This window comes from Cuculus canorus, chromosome 2, assembly GCF_017976375.1.
Source record: "Cuculus canorus isolate bCucCan1 chromosome 2, bCucCan1.pri, whole genome shotgun sequence".
In the NCBI taxonomy this organism is placed as follows: Eukaryota; Metazoa; Chordata; class Aves; order Cuculiformes; family Cuculidae; genus Cuculus; species Cuculus canorus.
Window position 1 is genome coordinate 23,783,966 of NC_071402.1, and position 19,710 is coordinate 23,803,675.

Consider the following 19,710-nt stretch of genomic DNA (forward strand, 5'->3'; position numbering starts at 1 on the left):
AAACACGGGTGTATAAGCCACCTACAGTCAACTAAATACTCTAAGAATGTAACTTGTTTTGCCCTTGTCTGCTCTGAATATTTAAAAAGAATAGCTATACCACATGCTAAAGCAGATCACTTGAATAAAGATACACTGCAGTGTACTTAAAGTGCAGATTCCTTCACTTAGGGCAGATTTCCTAGCTAAAGATGGCAATTAGATACTTAAGTCCGAGATGCACAGTATAGTTTCCATATTACCTTTGAAAGTCTTTCAGTCATGCATTGTTAGTGAGTGAAAAAAACTAAAAATAACTAGGAAAAGTATTATTTTAATAGCGTAATATATATTATAATAGAATTCTATGATTGTTTAAATATTAGCTCTTATCATGTAAGCACAAATGAAAGCAACTACATTTTGCAAGTAGTTGCTTCTTCCAACATCTTAAATTTGATTAAAAGCAATTTAACATAGTTTAAACCCTGTAAACAGAACATCTCTTTCCTAAATAAACAGAACATATAGCTTAAATACTAAAAAATTTGAAGCTTTTATGATTAAGAGAATTAAAACAAATTAGTAAGTTAATTTCCAATAAGAACTGAAAAAAACAGAAGAGAGAGTATTGCATATCAATATTCATGAAGAAAATAAAACAAACCACACAGGACTTCCACTAACATAAAAAGATTCTACACAGCTGTGCATTTGTGAAGATAAAGAGCCCAATATCATAACATACTAAGTCATTCAAGGATAAAAGGCAAGAAGAAAGTGTTAAATATCTCACACTCAGATATTCTTAATCAGCAACAAATATTCAAAGGATTCAAAAGAAACACTCAAACATGAACTCGTTGCATTATCACAAGAAGTAATTTTAAAAGGCTGCATAAAGGTATATTATAGCAACAAAAATTACTCAAATCCCTAAGCAGGTATCAGAGTTGCATGAACAAAATGCAGCGTTCAGTACTGGCTTTTACATAATCCAAACATTCCTGTATGTGTTCACTTCTCATATAGATGAATTCCACTGACTACAGTGGATTGCTGTTATGTACCAGGTTGTTGAACAGTCAACCATCATTCTCATATCTACTAAAAAAGACTGACAAATGTCACTAAAGTAAATAAAGGGAAATAATACAACTAGTATAATCAACCTAAGCAATAAATACATTAAATAAATAATAAAAAAAAATCAGATGACAAAAAACTAAGCCCATATGAGATTTTCCTTTTTTGTTTTACTCCAATTGGCATTTATTAGTGGAAGTTCTGTAGTAAAAACTTTAAAAAAAAGATTCTTACAGAAGGAAAGAAGCCAGAGAAATTACTGAAAGGGTCCTGCTTGCTGACGGGTCGAACCAGCAAGGTACGTCTGTTCAGCTTGTCAGTACAGGAAAGGAACACACCTCCATACTGCCCCAGAGACCAAGAATCTTCCCCAAGGCTTGAGGTAATGAACGAGACATGGAAGAGGGGAAGACAAAAAGCGAAAAAAAGAAGAAAAATAGCTATAAGCAAAAAAAATTACATTAAACTTGCACATTTACAGAACTGCAAGATAAACACTATGCCATATCTTTTCCTAAAAAGCTGAGATTCAATTGGATCAAGCAAAAATCTGGTAAAAAAGGAAAGAAACTGTAAAATTCTGTGAGGACAACCTATAGCAAGAGGTAAAGATACATGAGAATAATCTTGCAGACAGGACTTACCCTGGACTTTCAGCAGAGAGCTTTAATAAAATGAGGAGGAGAATGATTATAAGAACCAAGAAACAGTAAGGAGAAGCTGTAGTCACGGATGTTACAAAATTACAGTATTATTTCGAAAAAATGAGCCATCAAGTATTACAATGTACTTTGTACTACAGTTCTTGTAATCATTCTCTTTAACATCTATAAGAATAAAGAAAAATATGTTGCTTAAGAAGAGCTATTCAGGTAAGCACCTTAGTTTACAAAAGAAATCTCACCAAAAGCTTTTCTCTGCATTGTAGAAATATTCCTTCAAAATGTCCTGACTGCCAGTCTCCCCCTGGCCTGGAAGACAGAACGTTCACCTTATCTATTCTCTGCTTGTGGTTTCAGTGCACAGAGATTTAAAGACAGAAAAAGGTACTCTGAAGAGACTATGAAATATAAATGAGAATATTAATAATTTTGTCAAGTCGAATGATTGTTTTGGGTTTTGTGTCTTCGGCGGGGGTTGTTTGTTTGTTTATTTGTTTTAAAGCCTCAATGTAACTTCAGCAAACATGAACACCCAGAAGCTGAAGACTTTACTAAGGGAGCATTAGGCTCCTGGGAGCGAAGTACCTTCTTCTCAGGCTTTCCAAAGAATCTGTGGACAGAGCAGCTTCTTAAGACAATCCAGCTGTGGGGATTTCAAAGCATTTTAAAGCATCATGACAAATTTCGATGATCAAATATTACAATATGTACAAACAATAACTGCATTTGTCACTTAGGCAAAAGAACAAGAATCAGAATTTTTACGTAGACAGCTGCTCAGAAAAAAGGCTCGGAAATTTTGGTGAATCACTAAAATTGACAGTAAATGTCCTTCCGATGACACATAGGGAACAAAGTGTCTAATAAGTCAAAATTATTTTAGTCAGTTTCGGTGCCTAAAAAATGTTGTGAAGGTTTGAACTATTGTTTACCTCTCATGGAGTAACACAACACCTCTATTTTTTCTTCTGCCTCCCATAATGGAATCTCTTGATCTGTACTCAGCTGATCAAAGACTCCATAGGCCCTCTCTGATTTTGTCAAGACCAGTGTGTTCATGGCCAATATGAGCTAGAAGGTGTCAATCTCTCCACAGAATTGTGCATCTGGGTGCCCAATGAACACATTCACATTGGTGCAACAAACTATTCAATTAACAAGAGTTGCTAAAGCTGCAACTTTTGATAGGCCTAACTTTTGATAGGCCTAACGTATGATAGGCCTAACTATCCTGTCTAAATACAATGATATCAATGATATCTATAATATCAATACAATCATATCTATAATATCAATGCAATCATATCTATAATATCAATGCAATCATATCTATAATATCAATGATACACTGATTGACATTAATTACTGAAATTTCACTTCAGTGTGTCTGCATTAAGACTAGGCTGTGTCCCACAGACACAGATAATCAGCTAAGTTCCCTGCATTGTGGTGTTGCTAAGCCACAGCAAAAGAAATACTTCCATTTTTTGGGAACTTCTTAATATTTAAGAGTATGGTACCACGAATCATTAAATACTGGCACTCAATAACACTTTATGAAGCACTATTTAAGCATTTTCCCATGCAAAGGTTCAGGTAAAATGCATGTTTTTTTAATAATGGACCAACAGAGCAGTAAGTGTGAAAAAATGCTCTTCTGATTTGACACAATTTCTGTTTCTTTGGAATAAGATATAATTCTGAGGAAATGTAGTTCTAACTTTTGTTGCTTTAAAGCTTAAGATAATTTCACTGAAATTGAACAATTACCTTAAATTTAAGTTAAGAATGAAGGAAAAAAAAAAAAACCAAACAAACAAACAACTGCCTTCTTTCAGCCTGAAATTAAAGCAGAATAATTCCCAGGAATTACCTGTTCCTGTAATGGTCAATATTGAAGCTTTCTATTTTACATTTGATTTTGGTATAAACATCCTGCATATCAACTGAGGCACTGAGATCTTCTAATTCACTGACAACACAAACTTCTGCAACAGTCAAACAAAATACAAATTATTAGTTATTAATCTGAAACTTGCAAGTTTTTAAGCAAGAAATATAACCGAGACACATTCTGTAAATAGGATGATGCTACTTCTAGTCAGAATTTTTCATAAAGCACTTCTTGATTCGAGTGTCGCACAAACAAGAATGAGAACTAAATCTTAGAATCCAAACCTTTCTAGACAGACATATATATGAGGGTTTTAATTCAGGTGTTGCTAAGAAGTGTAAAACAACATTTTCCAAGATATTTACTCTAACAATACCTCTCTCGTGTAATTGTGGGGTTTTATTAAACCAAAGGTTCAAGTAAATTTCTTTGAAAATTAGCTTTAGTCATTGGTCACCTTATTTTATCACATTCCTATGAGTAACAATGTTAATTGCTATGCAGCAGTGTTTCCTAACAAAAAAAATATTTGAAGTCCTGTAGTACATTTATAGAATCAGAGTTTCTTTCAAACGATTACTGGCTGGATGGTAATCCAACTTTAATCTCAAAGGAAACAAGAGAAGTAGTGTATCACACATTTCTCTTCTAAACACAGAAGCTGAAACTTTTACACTGAACTCTATATTAGACCTCTTATGACTTTAAGAATTATACTGTGATGATTATTAGCAATACTACATGTCTATACATGGACATATACAAAACATACTCCTAAAGCATATAAAAAAGATACATGATTGCTTCTAAAGCAATAAATGCAGCAACCTATAAGTACAATAACCAACTTATTTCCAATTAAATACAATCATCTAACCACATGGAGGGGAAAGTTCATGCCCAAAAGCAACCCTGACTTGTGATTACATGAACTAAGCTAACTACAACTTGTTACTCTAGTTTAAAATACAGCTCCGACCCATTATTTCTGCATTTCAGTGTTTAGTATTGTCAACGAGTGCTCTAAATAGCCAACACTGTGCTGTAAAATAATATAACATTTTAAATTTCATACATTAGAGGAAACAATGCTGAATACCTGTGCCATTATTTCTGGGATCAGGAGCAAATAATTTTATGGTAATTTTTGGCAACATCCACTGCATCCATAGGCTGACACGTCCACTTGAAACTCCAATATTACTTGTTGTTTGTTCCAGTGTAATGGAGTCTGAGAATGGAGAATCATCACCACCCTGAAGAGAATCACCCTATGAAACAGATATAATAGCTGAGGAAAAAAAGTACTGCTTTTCACTGCTCCTCTGTTTTGTTTGTCTAGACTGATGTAGATGTCTAAACTACATAAATACAAACTCACTAATAGTATATTTGAATTAAGCCATTTTTTAACATCAGGGAAAAAAAGTAAAATATATTTCCCTCTTCTTAGGCAGAGATAATAGACTTTGGCAAAGATTACATGGTAAAACTGTAAGGTTCTATGACTTAATTCCATTTGGCATAGTGAGCTTTCCTCATTAACTCTACGCTAATAAAACAGTATCATCAATTAAAAAAAAACAGGCTGATAAATATATTCTGAGATGCAATGGTAAAGGGGATAAAGCAGGCTTGTGCCTATCTGAAAGGCAAAGAAACAACTGTAGGAGGTGTCAAATGAAAAACCACCTACTATGGTCATAACGCTTTTAATATTACACACACACTGGTTGTGTTAGGGTTGGTTTACTTTTTCTGGTCTTCTATGTGCTTCCCTGTAACTGCTTGTGAAACTGATTTCACAAAACAATACCTTTTTGTAAGAATTATAAACATTTTAGTTGCTACTTTTTACATATGGCTGTTGTTTAAAAAAGATGACTGTCATTTGCAATGTTCTTAAGTATATGATATGGTGACAAAAGAGCCTGTAGAAGCCCCTGCACCATGAATAATCTCTGTTCATTCCCTAAAACATTAGAGGCTTAACAAAAAAGGCACAAAGGTTAACGTTTCTAGGACAAGAACACAACAAGTGAAAGCTATACTGAAAATCCTGTTATGAGGGCTTATTAGAGCCCTGCAGGCACATTCTGATAAGTCTTGATGGCACAACTAAAATGTCCCAGCCATACGACATCATTCTGCTCCTTTGCTGAAAATTATTGCCAAATAGGAAAGATGCAAATATTTAATTACTCATCAGCTCCTAGTGTTTACAGTCTAATAAACTGAATGCAATGGACACATAAATCACTAATGTCAACCAGAAGCCACTAAAATAAGCACCAGCATCTTGACTTGCAGCTCCAGCTGTTGCAATCTTTTTCATTATTCAGACACAAAAGGAAAGGAATATGGTATTGTCACTTTGATCCAGTAAGACCAAGCTGTTTCTAAGATTTACAGGCCAATAAACACCCAAAGCCTTGATTTTCAAATAATCTTTTGGGGATTAGGAATTCTAAATTACAATGAACAACATGTTTGGGAATTTTGAGATTTATCTAATGACTAATCAAGATGATTTATATGGAAGATACCATGGAATCTTAAATATGAAAAGTTAAACATGGTAATTAATTGCATTGCATATTCTGTATTAATTGTCCTATGACAGGTTTTCTCTGCATTATCCATAAGCTATAAAATGCTTTATCACTTATTCATGGTGAGAGAGATAATATACATGAATGAATTAACAAACACTGAGCTGGACATGCCAGAGACATTTAGAAACAAACTGAACAAAACCTATGCCTTGGTTTGAATGAAGTCCTTGCTTTGCAAAACAAGCAGTACTTAGAGGCCTGTCAGTTAAATTCGTGGTCCTTATGGAGTCTACAAAAGCAGAGGAACTGCAATTAGCCCAGAAACTAAGACAAGAGAAATATTGCTCTTCCTATGTGATACAGACATGTACAGACTGGTATGAAGGAGCTGGACAAGGACCAGAAGGGTATGAGCACATTTAACTAAAAGAAAGAAAGAACACTTGCCTGTGTATGCATATATTTATGTGCATGCGTGGTGGAAGGAGCAAGGAGCTGTAATAATGGAAGCTGAGGAAATGAATTTGGGAAAGAAGATTCTGGATATACTTACAGAAGACAAGTTACAGAAAGAAGGGATTAATGAGTGCATTGGTGAGAGAGCTGGTAACAGAGCACAGAAGAGAACAAGCAGGCAACCAGAGCTGAAGGAGAAGGATGTTAATCTGGTTCCCTTCAAGCAGATCTCCCAGAGGAAAACTTCCCTATATCATTTTATGAACTCATTTTTATAACACCTTCTCTCTTTTAGAATCCTTTCTTTCCTGAAAAGTTCTTGTCACCAGGTTGTCAGTCTGTTTAAATCAGTAACAAATGGCATATAAACAAAATGGGAGAAAGAACCTATTCAAGGCCATTTTTTTTTTGGTTTTTAAACTTCAGCCACATACTATTCCTTCTCTCTCTCTTCCTGCTTCCCTCACTGTCCTTTCTCTTTCGAGCATTTCTTCTCCATCGTGTTCTCATTGAGCAAACTTCCTTACACAAAACCACCTGAGATCCTCTCTCCAAACCCTGGACTTAACATGGCCTTCTTGCTTTTGTATTTTGTTTACTCTCCTTCTTCCATTTTTCTCTTACATTATTGGCAAATTTAGATTACTCAGTGTAGCAGGGCCTGTCTCCTGCTGTGTATCTAATGATACTCAACGTGCATCACAGTAAAATATCTGACTAGAGAAAGCTGTGTTAGTTCATTTCACTAAGATGCTTCCAACTCCAAAGCAAGTGTGGCACAGTGGACACATGGCACTCAGCAAGATGAAAAATAAAGGGGTGGTAGAACCTGCTAAATAACATATTAAGAGCAGAGGTTAACTCCTATCTGCCAAACTGACTCATATGTCCTTATGTTTCCCCTGCAAAATCCTTATTGCACAGCATCAGTTCTGAGCCTTTTAATTTCTGCCAATAAATACCTTTTTTCTTCTCGTTTCTCTTGCATAACTCATCCAAATGACTTTCTGAAACTGCCTTCCAATAATTTCTGACACCTTCATCATCAGCCTTTGAATCATAGAATTGTAGAATGGCTTGAGTTGGAAGGGACCTTAAAGATCATACAGTTCCACCACCCCTGCCATGGGCAGGGACATCTCCCACTAGATCAGGCTGCCCAAGGCCCCATCCAACCTGGCCTTGAACACCTCCAGGGATGGGGCATCCACACCTTCCGTGGGCAACCTGTGCCAGTGCCTCACCACTCTCATTGTGAAGAATTTCCTCCTTATGTCTAACGCAAATCTTCCCCTCTCCAGTTTATTGCCATTCCCCCTCATCCTATCACTCCACACCATTGTCAGAAGTCCCTCCCAGCTTTCTTGTAGGCCCTTCAGTTACTGGAAGGCTGCTATCAGGTCTCCTTAGAGCTTTCTCTTCTTCAGGCTGAACAAGCCCAACTCTCTCAGCCTGTCCTCATACAGGACACGCTCCAGCTCTTTGATCATCCTTGTAACCCTACTCCGGACCCGTTCCAACAGTTCCATATCCTCCTTCTGTTCAGGATTCCAGAACTGGACACAATACTCCAGGTGTGGTCTCACAAGAACGGAATAGAGGGGCAGAATCACCTCCCTCGACGTGCTGGCCCCACTTCTTTAGATGCAGCTCAGTATACGATTGAATGATACCCCTTAAAAGACAATGCTTCTGTGTGGGAGTTCCATTGAGTCTGAGACGACTGCTCTCATCAATCCTCACATGCTCTAGAGACACTAGAGTCAATGGTACTTTGGAACAGGGGATTCACTTCAGCAGGGCAACCCTGAAGGAAGGAGCCAGCCAAGGACAACTTTCCTTAGCTAAGGTCTCCAGATGGATTTCACAGGGCATCAAGAAATGGAAGGCAAATAAAGGTTAAGGGAAGATAGAAACAATACTTATTAGAACCCGATGATATGTTTATTTACAGTTCAAGTCAAAGCTCAAGCCAATGTTGATCTTCTGCATATCTGTCTGCTGCTCTCTATTATTTTCATTCTATAAAAAGCACTTTTTTAAGAGCTGGAGCATTAAGTTATTTTTGTACTGTAGGCACAGCTAATTTACCAAACTGACTTACAAACCGTGTTGGAGGGGGTGGGAATGAGAGACTGTCTCCTCCTCGTCCTCCATACACACCCTCATTCTCCCACTGGAAATGTTCCAAAATGCTTTTTGTATGAAAATCAATTCTGTTCTAAAATTCTGGCGGTCTCTACAATTTTTGATTGTTAAAAAAAAAAGAAAAAAACAGTGAATTAAACTTAAATGAGCACAGTTAACAGTAAATACATACTACCACCATAGCAAGGTTTGAATTTTATGATTGCGTTCTTTTATTTTCATAATTTAATGTGCTCAGATGTTTCATGCCTTTTGTTACCTTTTTTCTTTCCACAGAAAGCTGCTTTTGTTTAGTGGTTTGACTATATAGATAACTTTGTTCTGTAGAAAACAGAGGCAATCATTTTCCCACACTTTTCTTTAAGCTAATTTCTCTTAAAATATTAAATGATGTAATACCGTGCCTCTCTGAGAATGAGGCAGTTGATAATTTTGGAACAACATTACTTATAACGTTATTTGTGAGATGCTTGAAGTACTGCATTTATTATCTAGCATAACTCCAGATATATATAAAAAGCAGATCGAACCAGGAATGTACAATCAAATTTAAAAGCAGGAAACCCTAAATTTTAGGGAACATGGGCCCTATGAACTTCCAAGCCTATTATATCTGCAGTTTAAAGGGAAATAGAGTTACAGGTCCAGGCACAGATGTATCATTAGAAACTGTTCCTTCCTTTCTAAACACATAATGAAGCTGTATACTTGATATGCTGTATACCAAAAAGCCCACAGGTGAGGAAAAGACACTAAGGTGCTCACAGTTTCCATTACTATTCCTGGAAATCAGCTTTTGCTGGCATCATTCCAAAGTTGGTTGTGCTTATGCTTGTCTGATTTGCAGATGTTTCTCACACTTGAATTTCTGTAGTATGTAAGGTAGCTTTATTAAATCCTATTCAAATTGTGCAGCACACAACTGCAAGGCTATCGAACGAAACTACATTGAGTCAATGCATAAGTAAGGTCTACAGAAATAGAGGATGTCAATGTTTAATAATGTTATCGGTAATTATGTGTAATAAAGGAATTGCAAACCTCTGGACACAGCCAGAAGCAGAGTAAACCGGGAGTCAGACACGTGTACCTGCAATTGCCAGGGGTTTGTAACTTGTTCAACACAACTGTGCTTAGCCTAGCACTGCAGTTCAAGACTCGGGTCACTATGTTCCCACCCAATGTTCCATGTCACTTGTGCGTACTACCACTTGGACCAGCTAGCCTGACAGTATAGCTAAAACTGTGGTAATCTGAGGCTTTCAGTGATAACCTCTTCTGTTTGCAGCTACATAAGCTGCAGAGCTTATCAACAGACATCCTCAGCCACTCAGCACCACATCCTTATCAGAGGTTACTGGCTCTGCCCTTTCCCTACATCAACAGTTCAATGTAAACACACAACCTAATTTTTTTCTGCCATTCAAACAAACGTAACAGTTGAATTGATCCATTCTCTTTCTCAGTGCAAGAAGCACTGCAGATGATCCTCTGGAGGCAAATATTGTTATATGGCTATCCTTTGAGAGATGAAAAATGAATAGACTGCATTTCTTCTCAGTCTTCTGTTAACGGCACTGTAACAGAACCGTTGGGCAGAGGTACAGGGACTGAAAAACTGATGGTCTGTAGCAGATGATGTCTTTTTTTTTTAATTAAGCTCAAATTCTTAGAAATATTTTGCAGTGGAAAGCTAAGAAACTGAAGTGAGAAGAAAGCCTGAGCTCTTGTTTCTCATGCCGTTTCAATTTTCAGTTTGGATTTTCAGCACCCAGCGTGGTATTGTTAAATATGTTTATGCATTAATTTTCTGCTCTGTTTCCAGATCTACAGAAAAATCAAGCCAGAGTCAGAAACCCTGAACTATTTTCCCACAACTTCTCATGCCAAGTCCTAAAATATACAATTTAATTCTTTCACCAATTGTTGCAAATTGACCAATATACTGAGTTTATTTTCTTAGCAGAATTTATCTTTGTTCATCAGGAAGAACCAAACATATGAGAGGCCTTCATCCTTGGCCTGCCTAAAGCTCAGGGATGATCACAGTTTGGCCACACTACTGCTATGCCTTATCAAAATAACTTCTGCATTCTTGCTCAATCACTGAGTTTCCCCAAGGACTAAACACTTCTACCACTGTTTGTACTTAAGTAAACAGTAACAAGTGGCCTGTTGTAGTCTGTACTACCTTTGCTTTTGCAGTTCCAATGGAGGGTTGGTAAAAGTGATTAACTGTTTCCAGACCTCTAGTACTTCAGCCTCTCACTTATGTTTCTCCGGCTTACCACCACCAAGACTAAAATTGAGGAAGCTAGGTAGCTTTATCCGCATAGGACTGTGGTGCTCACTACCAGCTTGTCAGCACAAAGAGAATTACACACAGCTTCAAATATAAATCATCCACAGATCACATAAACAAATTACTTCTTTTGCTGTTTAATATAAACAGTTGTGAGAGCTTGCTTTCTTCTGATTCATTTATAGCAATTCCACTTCAGCTTTAAAAATAATCATTTGTCTCCCACAGAACAAAATAACACCTTCACAGTAAAATCTCTAAACTTAAAAATTTGTACCTATTGCAGCAAAATATTTGTGTTCAGACTTCAAGACTTCATCATTTAAAGATACAGGAACAAGATACAGACTCTGATAAAATGCAAACTTCTAAGTCAAACCTGTAGGAATATGTATTATTGTTTAATTATTCTATATGCTTCATTGCTGCTTACCAGCAATAATGACTATAAAATACACAGTTGCAAGATGAAATTGTGGTTGATGCACTAGATTTTTATACTACCTCCTCCACTTCCTTCCTTAAAAACTTCACTGCTACAGTAGTCTGAAAACAAGTAATAATTCTACAAATACAGGATGGTATTTTCCAAATCAAACAATCAAACAACCTAGATTTGCTCCCAGTGACTTTTTTTTTTTTTGCAAGTAACGTTAGGCCAATATTAAGTATCTTCAAATTTCTGCAGACTGAAATATGCATCTGCAAGTAATCAATACTACCACATTTTAGAGAACGTAAAGATGTTAAGTACCCCATATTTAAAGAGACTCAAACAACAGTATTTTTCTATTTCTCCAAGTATTTGCAAGTTGTTTTCAGACATGTTGGTATCAAGACAGCAATCAAGCAAGGTTTTGGTGGTGTTAGGTCTCCTGGCCAGTGAGTGCCTGCGCTGTAACTGCCTCATCTGCTTTTATTGCTCCCTTGATGGAACTCGGACTCTGTGGGAAGGGAAAGGAGTGGTCCTGTTCCAACCAGCAGCAAAACCACAGACAAGGATAAATCAGACCCGGGAAAATAGTGGAATGCTACTCCAGTCTTCTCAGCTGCCTCGCCAAATCTGCCTCCACCTTCCCTTTTCCCCCTGCCATTCACTGAAAGCATGCCTTTTTCAGTCATCCTCCATTTCCATGCAGTATCATTTATTCTCATCTGGTCAACTTTCCTGACATCCCATTTGCTACAATCACCATTTCTGTTAGGTATTAAAGATAACTTTTGCCTTCGTGTCTTCAAACACCATGAATCCCTACCATGCCTGAGATTTTCTATACCAGTCTCTGAAGAGTACTTGGAGAATAACACAGCGCATGAACCTGACAAGCATTAGGTTGCTCTGACATCCCCTACCCCGCTTCTATGCTTTAGAAATTAAAAGTACTTCTTCAGAAGGTACCTGGAAAAATATTCAGCCCTCAACTGTACTTTGGTATGAGACAATGCAATTGGGTTTAAAAATGTTTGTTTATATTTCACTAGTTAGAATCTCATGAACAAACAGGGTGTCCAGATAAAAAGTCTTATGTCTAAGACAGATGTTACAAGAGTCCACATTTGGATGGTGGAGGACTACATCTTCACCCAGAACCAAAACTTGGCCTCATTCAAAAAAGTATGGTATAGCAGACTGATGTCTGCAGCCCATTTGTCAATTTGGCAGGTAGAACCTCACTGCTGTACTTCACAGGAGACAAAACAATAAAAATAAATGTAGACATTTCTTGTCTACAAGGCTTGTCAATCTGCTTTGAGGGCAGAGGAACAGCTGTATAACTCTATGTAAAGGGTGCCACTCAAATGCACCCCTGCATCTGTAATGGGATTCTGTGCATATTTAAACATACTAAGGTTATTTTTCTTCAAATGAGACCAGATTCTTTTCTTATCTTCAAGTCTCAGCCTCTTCAAATAAAGGATAAGCACAATTTAATGATCATACTATCTACAGCTAGGTATGGTCATTGTGATTAATTTAGCAAAAGAGGAAAACTAAATGATTAAATACTCTGAAAGGACAAACAGCTTTCACTGATGAAAAAGAATTACTTAGGTAATTTTTCAATACATGTATTTTTAAATTATCTTTACCTCAAAGAATAGGACAGAAAACATGTCATTACATTGAAAATCTCACTTGTGCTTTGATACTAGGAAATATGTTAAATAAGTTCAGAGACAGCCACCAGCTGCAGAAGAAAATGTGTTACAGAGATACTGCAAACCATCATGTAACAAATTATTTAATTTCTATTTTCTAAAACAGTCTGTTAGAAATGTGAAAAGAAAATATGCTTCCTTTTATTATTTCTCACTGGTTGGCCAAGTGTGATTCTCCTACCCCTTTCCCTTTCCCACCTCTGGCAGTACTACACAACTCTCGGACATTGGGACTGCGCATAGCCTCAGGAACAATTTTCTTAGTTGCTTTACACATCTGCAAAAGTTCATTCTACGGCTTCAGAACACTTAGATTTACTTTTATTGGTGGCCACCAAAAGATCAAAAAGAAAAAAAAAATCAGGTGGAGAGACAAATACTTTGATTTCAAATGGTGGTAGAGTGCTTAAACTCATTTTGTCTACCACTTAATAAAAAGTTGTTTGGAGAATGTTACTTTGTTTACATTACTTCTAGGTGATTAACCTTAACTTGGCTGTGCTACTAGGTGATTCACCTCACTGCAACTGGTAGCTTGACATAAAGTAAGACCCAAGAGAGAAGGAATAATTGTTTTTTTGAGGTTTGTTTTATTTTAAACCTCAGTTTTTAAATACCAGAAAGAACTAGGTTAAGACAACCTCTGATGCTAGATCCCATAAACAACCAAGTCATTTAGATGAATCCTCCACTGGCTACCCATTCTTTTTCACCTTACAGTACCACTAAATTTTTCCAAGAAATCACAAACCAATATTAAGGGTGATCTTCAAGTATAAACAGTATAATTAAAAGTATAATTCACAAAAATGGTAGTACTCACAAACAACTGCAGCATTTTCATAGCTACTATTCTTATAGCAATCTAAACTCTGGCTTGGCTTCCCATGACAAAGAGTCTTTTTTCAACTGCAGTAACTCAGACTCTCAGTCTTTTTTCAACTGCAGTAATTCAAAACCTTTGTCCTACTCTTTTTTTACTATTAAAAACTCCGTACACCCTACATACTGTTTTGATTTTAATCACCTCGATACACCTAATATTCCCAACACAGTTAATCAGAAATGGAATATGATTTTTTTTCAGATGCTTGGCCAAAAATATTACTCTCCTAATTGAGCAATTCCATGAATCATTTCCTGACAATATAAAAATTACCCTTCTAATTCTCACTTTCAGTTTATGTCAAAGAGCTTCCTACAATCTCAAATATCTGGCCATGTATATGTTCTCCCACCTCACTGTCTCCATTAAATAAATTACACCTGCCTCAGTATGCTTTTCGATCTGCACACTCATCTACCCCCTGTGCTGGCTTTCTTCTGCCCTGCCTTCCTACCCCAGCCACCAGCAGAACAACTTGGGCCGACAGCTCTGAATGGAGATAATAGAGAGAACCTCTATGAGGTATTCCCCCGTCCTTCAGTCATATGAACTTCATGTAAACATTTTCTCCTGTTTGTATCTTTCCTTCCTCTTCCACATCTTCAATAATATCCTCAGAATGGTCAATATTTACATGTCTTTATCCTGTCTAAGCACAGAGATAAATTCCTTTCAAAGTATTTTTCAAATCTCAGTTGTAAAGTGTTAGTTCAACTCCAAGTCCCCTATTGTGAAAAAAAAACCCCAATACTAACACTGTGTTTTAATGGATCTTTCTGTACTAACAAGACTGAAATCATGGTCTTAGCTTCAGAATGAAAAAGACTGAACACTAATTCTAACATTGTCCTAATTCACCCAACTTCATTTAGATCAGAAGAAAAAATATTGAGCTAGTGCATAACATTTATTCAGAATAGGGAAAAACCTAAATAAATTATGAACAACATTTTGCAAAGGGGTAGGATATGATGCCAAACTTGGACCCATTTTACCAAAATAATCTTGGTAACACATGGACTAAAACAATTACAGACTCAGTTTCAAGTAATGCTCCAAGTACAGCATGTGCTCCAAATACCACTGTCTATATATAAAGGGTCAAACCCAAATCATTATTTATAAAGCTAGTGGTTTCTGATTTTAATGAGAAAGGGATTTGATGTGGGTAGGTGAAAAAATACCGTTTTTGTGACCATATTGTTTCCTTACTACTATTGTTTACCTTCAATTCTGTATCCATGACAAAATTTTTCAAAACTGAGATCACACACACAGAAATACACCAAAACCAAGGCTATTCAAATAATCTAGAAACATTTCAGTGAAATAACTTAAGAACTGAAACTGCAGCGCAAACACCTTCTAATGACAGATACCTCTGTGGGTGTGTGTTTAATGCAAATAAAAAGTAAGCACTAGTGTTCACCATTTAATTTTCTCCAAATCTGGAAATTAATATAAACCATACAGAGGGTTAAAGCAATCTTAACCAAATGTTGTTGCATATGTAATTGCAGTCAGTGTTCAAACTGCTGTGTACTTGCCTGCGTTCCAGAACTGTGCTATGAGGTGTCCCCAAAATCGCTGTTTATCCTGAGAATGAATCTTAGTCTCTCAGAACAGTCTCCTGCATCCTAACAGCCTTATGTAAAAACGAAGCATCGCATATATACGATATATCACTGGTATACCTTCAATTCATCCATTTTTGTCTCTCTCCTGGAGCACTCAAGGCCAACTCATTATTCTAATTAGTAAGTCTGACATGACACTAAGAAAATACTAGGCCTATTCAGTTGCACAGTCTCCTGTGATCAGTCACATAGTCTTAAGCACGCACAGAGATTAAATTGGGTACCATCAGAGCGCTCCAGGCAGCTGTGCAGTGCTGTAAGCTAAGGAGACAGAAATACGTAAAATCGACTGGCCAATCTTTCATGTATTTATAGCTACATACTCAAATCCTCAAGTGTCTGAGTTATGAAAGTACTCTTGTGTCATGGGACAGCTGGGAGAGGGGAAGGAACTGAGTTCCAGTAGTAGTTCACAGACAGAGAAGAACAATGGTGGATGGACCAGGGGTGAAAAGTACAGCTGGGTGACCCGCTATGCCATCCTTGGGAGCCTTCACTGCCTCGTACCTCTCCTGGTTGCTAATATAGCCTACACACAGTAACTCTCCACTGACCCAGGCATCCCACTGACTAGCTTCAGCATGACAGGCTGATTGCTGAAGCTACTTGGAATAACTTACAAACAGCAAAGCTATCACTGGTACGTCACAAAATAGCAGTTACTCTTCCAGTAATTCTGGACTTGAAAAAATGCATATGCTTCTTGACCTGAAAACACGAACCTTAATTTTCTGACAAGAGTTAATGTTCATTAACTTCAAAGAGAAACAATCCAGACAAATAATAAACAAAGAAGCACGCCAGCATTCTTTTTCCTCTTGTTCCACAGAGCAGTAATGAAGGATTCTTCATTGGCTTATCGGGGCAAAGCTACTTTCCATATGGATATTACTGCTTTTCCTATTCGTGCCGATTCCTACTCAATGTGCACCACACCTTCTAAGTCAGAACTCACATGATACTTTTTTCTCAAGAAAACCTACCTCTGTGGTGGTCCCGATGTCAGCAGATGGGCTGTATGTGCTGGTGTCTGGTAGAGCAGTACCAATACTACTTTTAACTGGAGAGCTAGGTGGAGCAGGTCCTGTCATGGTTTCAGAATAGACAGAAGATTGATACAGAATTCCTTTCCTTTGTATTTTATTCCAAACTTTACTTGTGCTCTCAGCCAGTTCATACAGAAGCTGCACCTGAAAGAAAAAAAAAAAACCCAACATTTTTTAAGATGCTTTCCTTAATGAGGTGAAGGAAAATCAAAGTCCTCCATTGAGACTTAGAATGTAGTAGAACTGAACTTCTCACCTTATAATAATGTCTTATAATGTTCTGATAAGCAAGTACATTGCAATTAAAATAATTAACACCAGTTACAGTATAGTGATTTTGATAAAAATAATCTGTGCTTTGTCTAAACATATGGTACACAGCTAATGAAAATATCCTGAATAATGTGGTCTTGTGAAACATTTACTAATATAAATTTTAACAATTAAACAAAGGTAATTTATGGTAAATTTCATTTGTATCTATACAGCCTCTACAAAAAAAAGCAAACATGTAAGTTTTATGAAATATTAACAATGCAAAAAATATCCATTATAATCATATTAAATAATGATCCCTCGCAGCATATTAAGCTGTTCTGGTTTAGGAAGAGTATCTGCCATTGAACTCACTAGTCTCCAGGAATGTGTCATTCCAATATTCAGAAACACACTGTTTAACTTGCACATGTTTGACTCAGTTCTAAGATATTTACACAAGTTTTTGTAAATAAGCATTAATCACAGAATCTGTATGACAACATATTGCAATATGCTATAAAGAACAAGCTCACAGAAAACTGCAAACAATATATAAGCAGATCCACAGCTGGATACCATACCCGCTTGCCATTATAAAAAATGGAAATTCTCATATTTATAAGAACTTTAAGCCTCAGGACACATCTACTCTATGAAGCTGGCTTCTTTTGTGGGCAGAACAGATGCAGAAAAACACTGTTGTCAATCTACATTTGATATAAAACAGTACTTGATTTTGTGCGTGAGAGTGTGTGATGAAGTCTCAAAGTACATGCTACAGTCTTTTCTTAAGAGGTGAAGTGCTGGAATTTTATAAAGACCTTCTTAATTCATCTTCGATTTTCTTTTGAAGTTTCAAGGCTTACACTGAGCACGTCACATACTCTTTTGACAGATTTTTTTCCTTAAAGGAGATGAACTTCTCAGTACTTTTTTTTTCTTCATACACAGAGCAATCTACAAACAATAACTGGCGGTGGCAAAAAGTTCTTTTAGATATGCTTTAATGTGTTTTGTGTCTGCAGCACTCTGATATGCACTGGTTGTCTTTAAATTACTAATTACAAATTTCTAAGTTGTCCTGAGTCTTTTTCAGGTAACACAGTAAGAACGACTAATAATGCCCACCTGATTGATTGAGCAATATAACATTAAATGGTGTCGACACTTTGCTGGCAAAAGTCTCCAGAAAAATTAACAGGATTCAGGCATATATCCAAGTCATACACGCTTGCAACCTCTCTTCCCTCAAAACAGTTTTTGGCTAAGGAACCGAAGGATAACTCAAGCTATACTTGGCTTAATGAAGCAGGGCTTTCAGAAATTTAATTATGTTACCATTCATAAAGGCAAAAAAACTATGCAAAAGAAGAAATGATGCAACTTCCGTGTTTACATACATGCCCACGCACAAGGTAAAGAGGTTTGTCATCAGCTAATCCAATGCTGAAGAGTTTAAATCTTACAACAGTCATAATTATTAAAGTTAATAATTACTTAGGTTATCAGGGAGATTTGTTTTTTTAAAATTGCTCAGGCTAGAATCTTTGCAGTCACTCTACAACAGTGTCTATTTCAGACAGCAGTAGCCATCTCTCTGAACATCACCAGCAATCAGCCAGCTACGTAGTATGACCCCAAAACTCTACCCTACTCTGAAACCAGAGACAAACCAACAAGTTCACCATGCAAAAAAGACACATGTTGATTAGAGCAAGGCGACTTTCATGGATATATGTTAAAAAGTATAAAATAGCAAAAAGGCTCACACTAAAACCCCACTAAAAAAAAAAAAGAAGGCAAGTGTCTACATGTAAACAAAATTTAAAAGCTTTATATAGAGAACTGAAGTCCTACCTTTGATTATTTTAATACACTTGATTTTATTTCATTGGTTGCTACTCACTAAAAACGGAAGATTTCTGCTTCTCTTGTTGGTTTCACTTTTTCAAGGGAGTAGCCTTAACGTTTTGAAAATCCATTTCTGATTATATTAGAAGAGCTAACGGAAGTGTAGGGCCTCTCTCCCTCCTTCATAAATATTTTTGAGCATAACAGTTAATATATAATAATTATTTTTAGCACACTCTATTCAAGACAACAAAAATGGTATGGCAAAAATAGGCTTAATGCTGCCAGTACTTGTTAAGAAAAGTTCCCCTCAACTCATTGCTTCCACTCCCTCCCCAGTAAAACCACACATAACTCAATAAGATCCCACTGACTATATGGCAATATCTATAAAGTTCAATATGTTACAGTATTTTATACGTAAAAAATAACACATTACTGCAAAATTGAAATCTACAAGAAAAGGCAAGATTCTGACAATTTTGCACACTGGGAGCATCTATTGACTTTAAAGGGATACAAGCAATGGAACATGGATTTGTATTAACTCATAATAGTCATATACTAAAATACTTCACCTTTGCTACCACTCAACAAATTCACCAAGTATCACCTACTTCAAGGCTGTCATTTTTTTATCATAGACAAAATAGAGCCTGTCATTCTCAAGAATCCAATTTCATAGCTGCTTTACTGTGAATTTATAGCTATCAAATGTTGTTTATGTAACTGTATTTTCCATCTTCTCTTCTTGAACATCTGTTTAAAGAATACTAATGGTTTTATTTCT

At 36.5% G+C, this 19,710-nt stretch overlaps 1 protein-coding gene across 5 annotated transcripts in view; it reads right to left on the minus strand.

Moving 5' to 3' along the window:
• The window catches only part of VPS13B (vacuolar protein sorting 13 homolog B), a 453,221-nt gene that overhangs the window by 191,648 nt on the left and 241,863 nt on the right, over nt 1-19,710 (minus strand). For 4 of the 5 annotated variants that reach the window (XM_054059974.1, XM_054059977.1, XM_054059975.1 and 1 more), the window contains exons 25-28: nt 16,749-16,955; nt 4,721-4,892; nt 3,601-3,715; nt 1,300-1,441 (exon numbers count right to left, since the gene is read on the minus strand). In XM_054059974.1, coding sequence (XP_053915949.1) covers nt 1,300-1,441; nt 3,601-3,715; nt 4,721-4,892; nt 16,749-16,955 — 636 coding nt within the window. Of the gene's footprint in view, nt 1-1,299; nt 1,442-1,969; nt 2,037-3,600; nt 3,716-4,720; nt 4,893-16,748; nt 16,956-19,710 lie in introns of all 5 variants that reach the window. The other variant, XR_008448774.1, reaches the window with a different exon arrangement.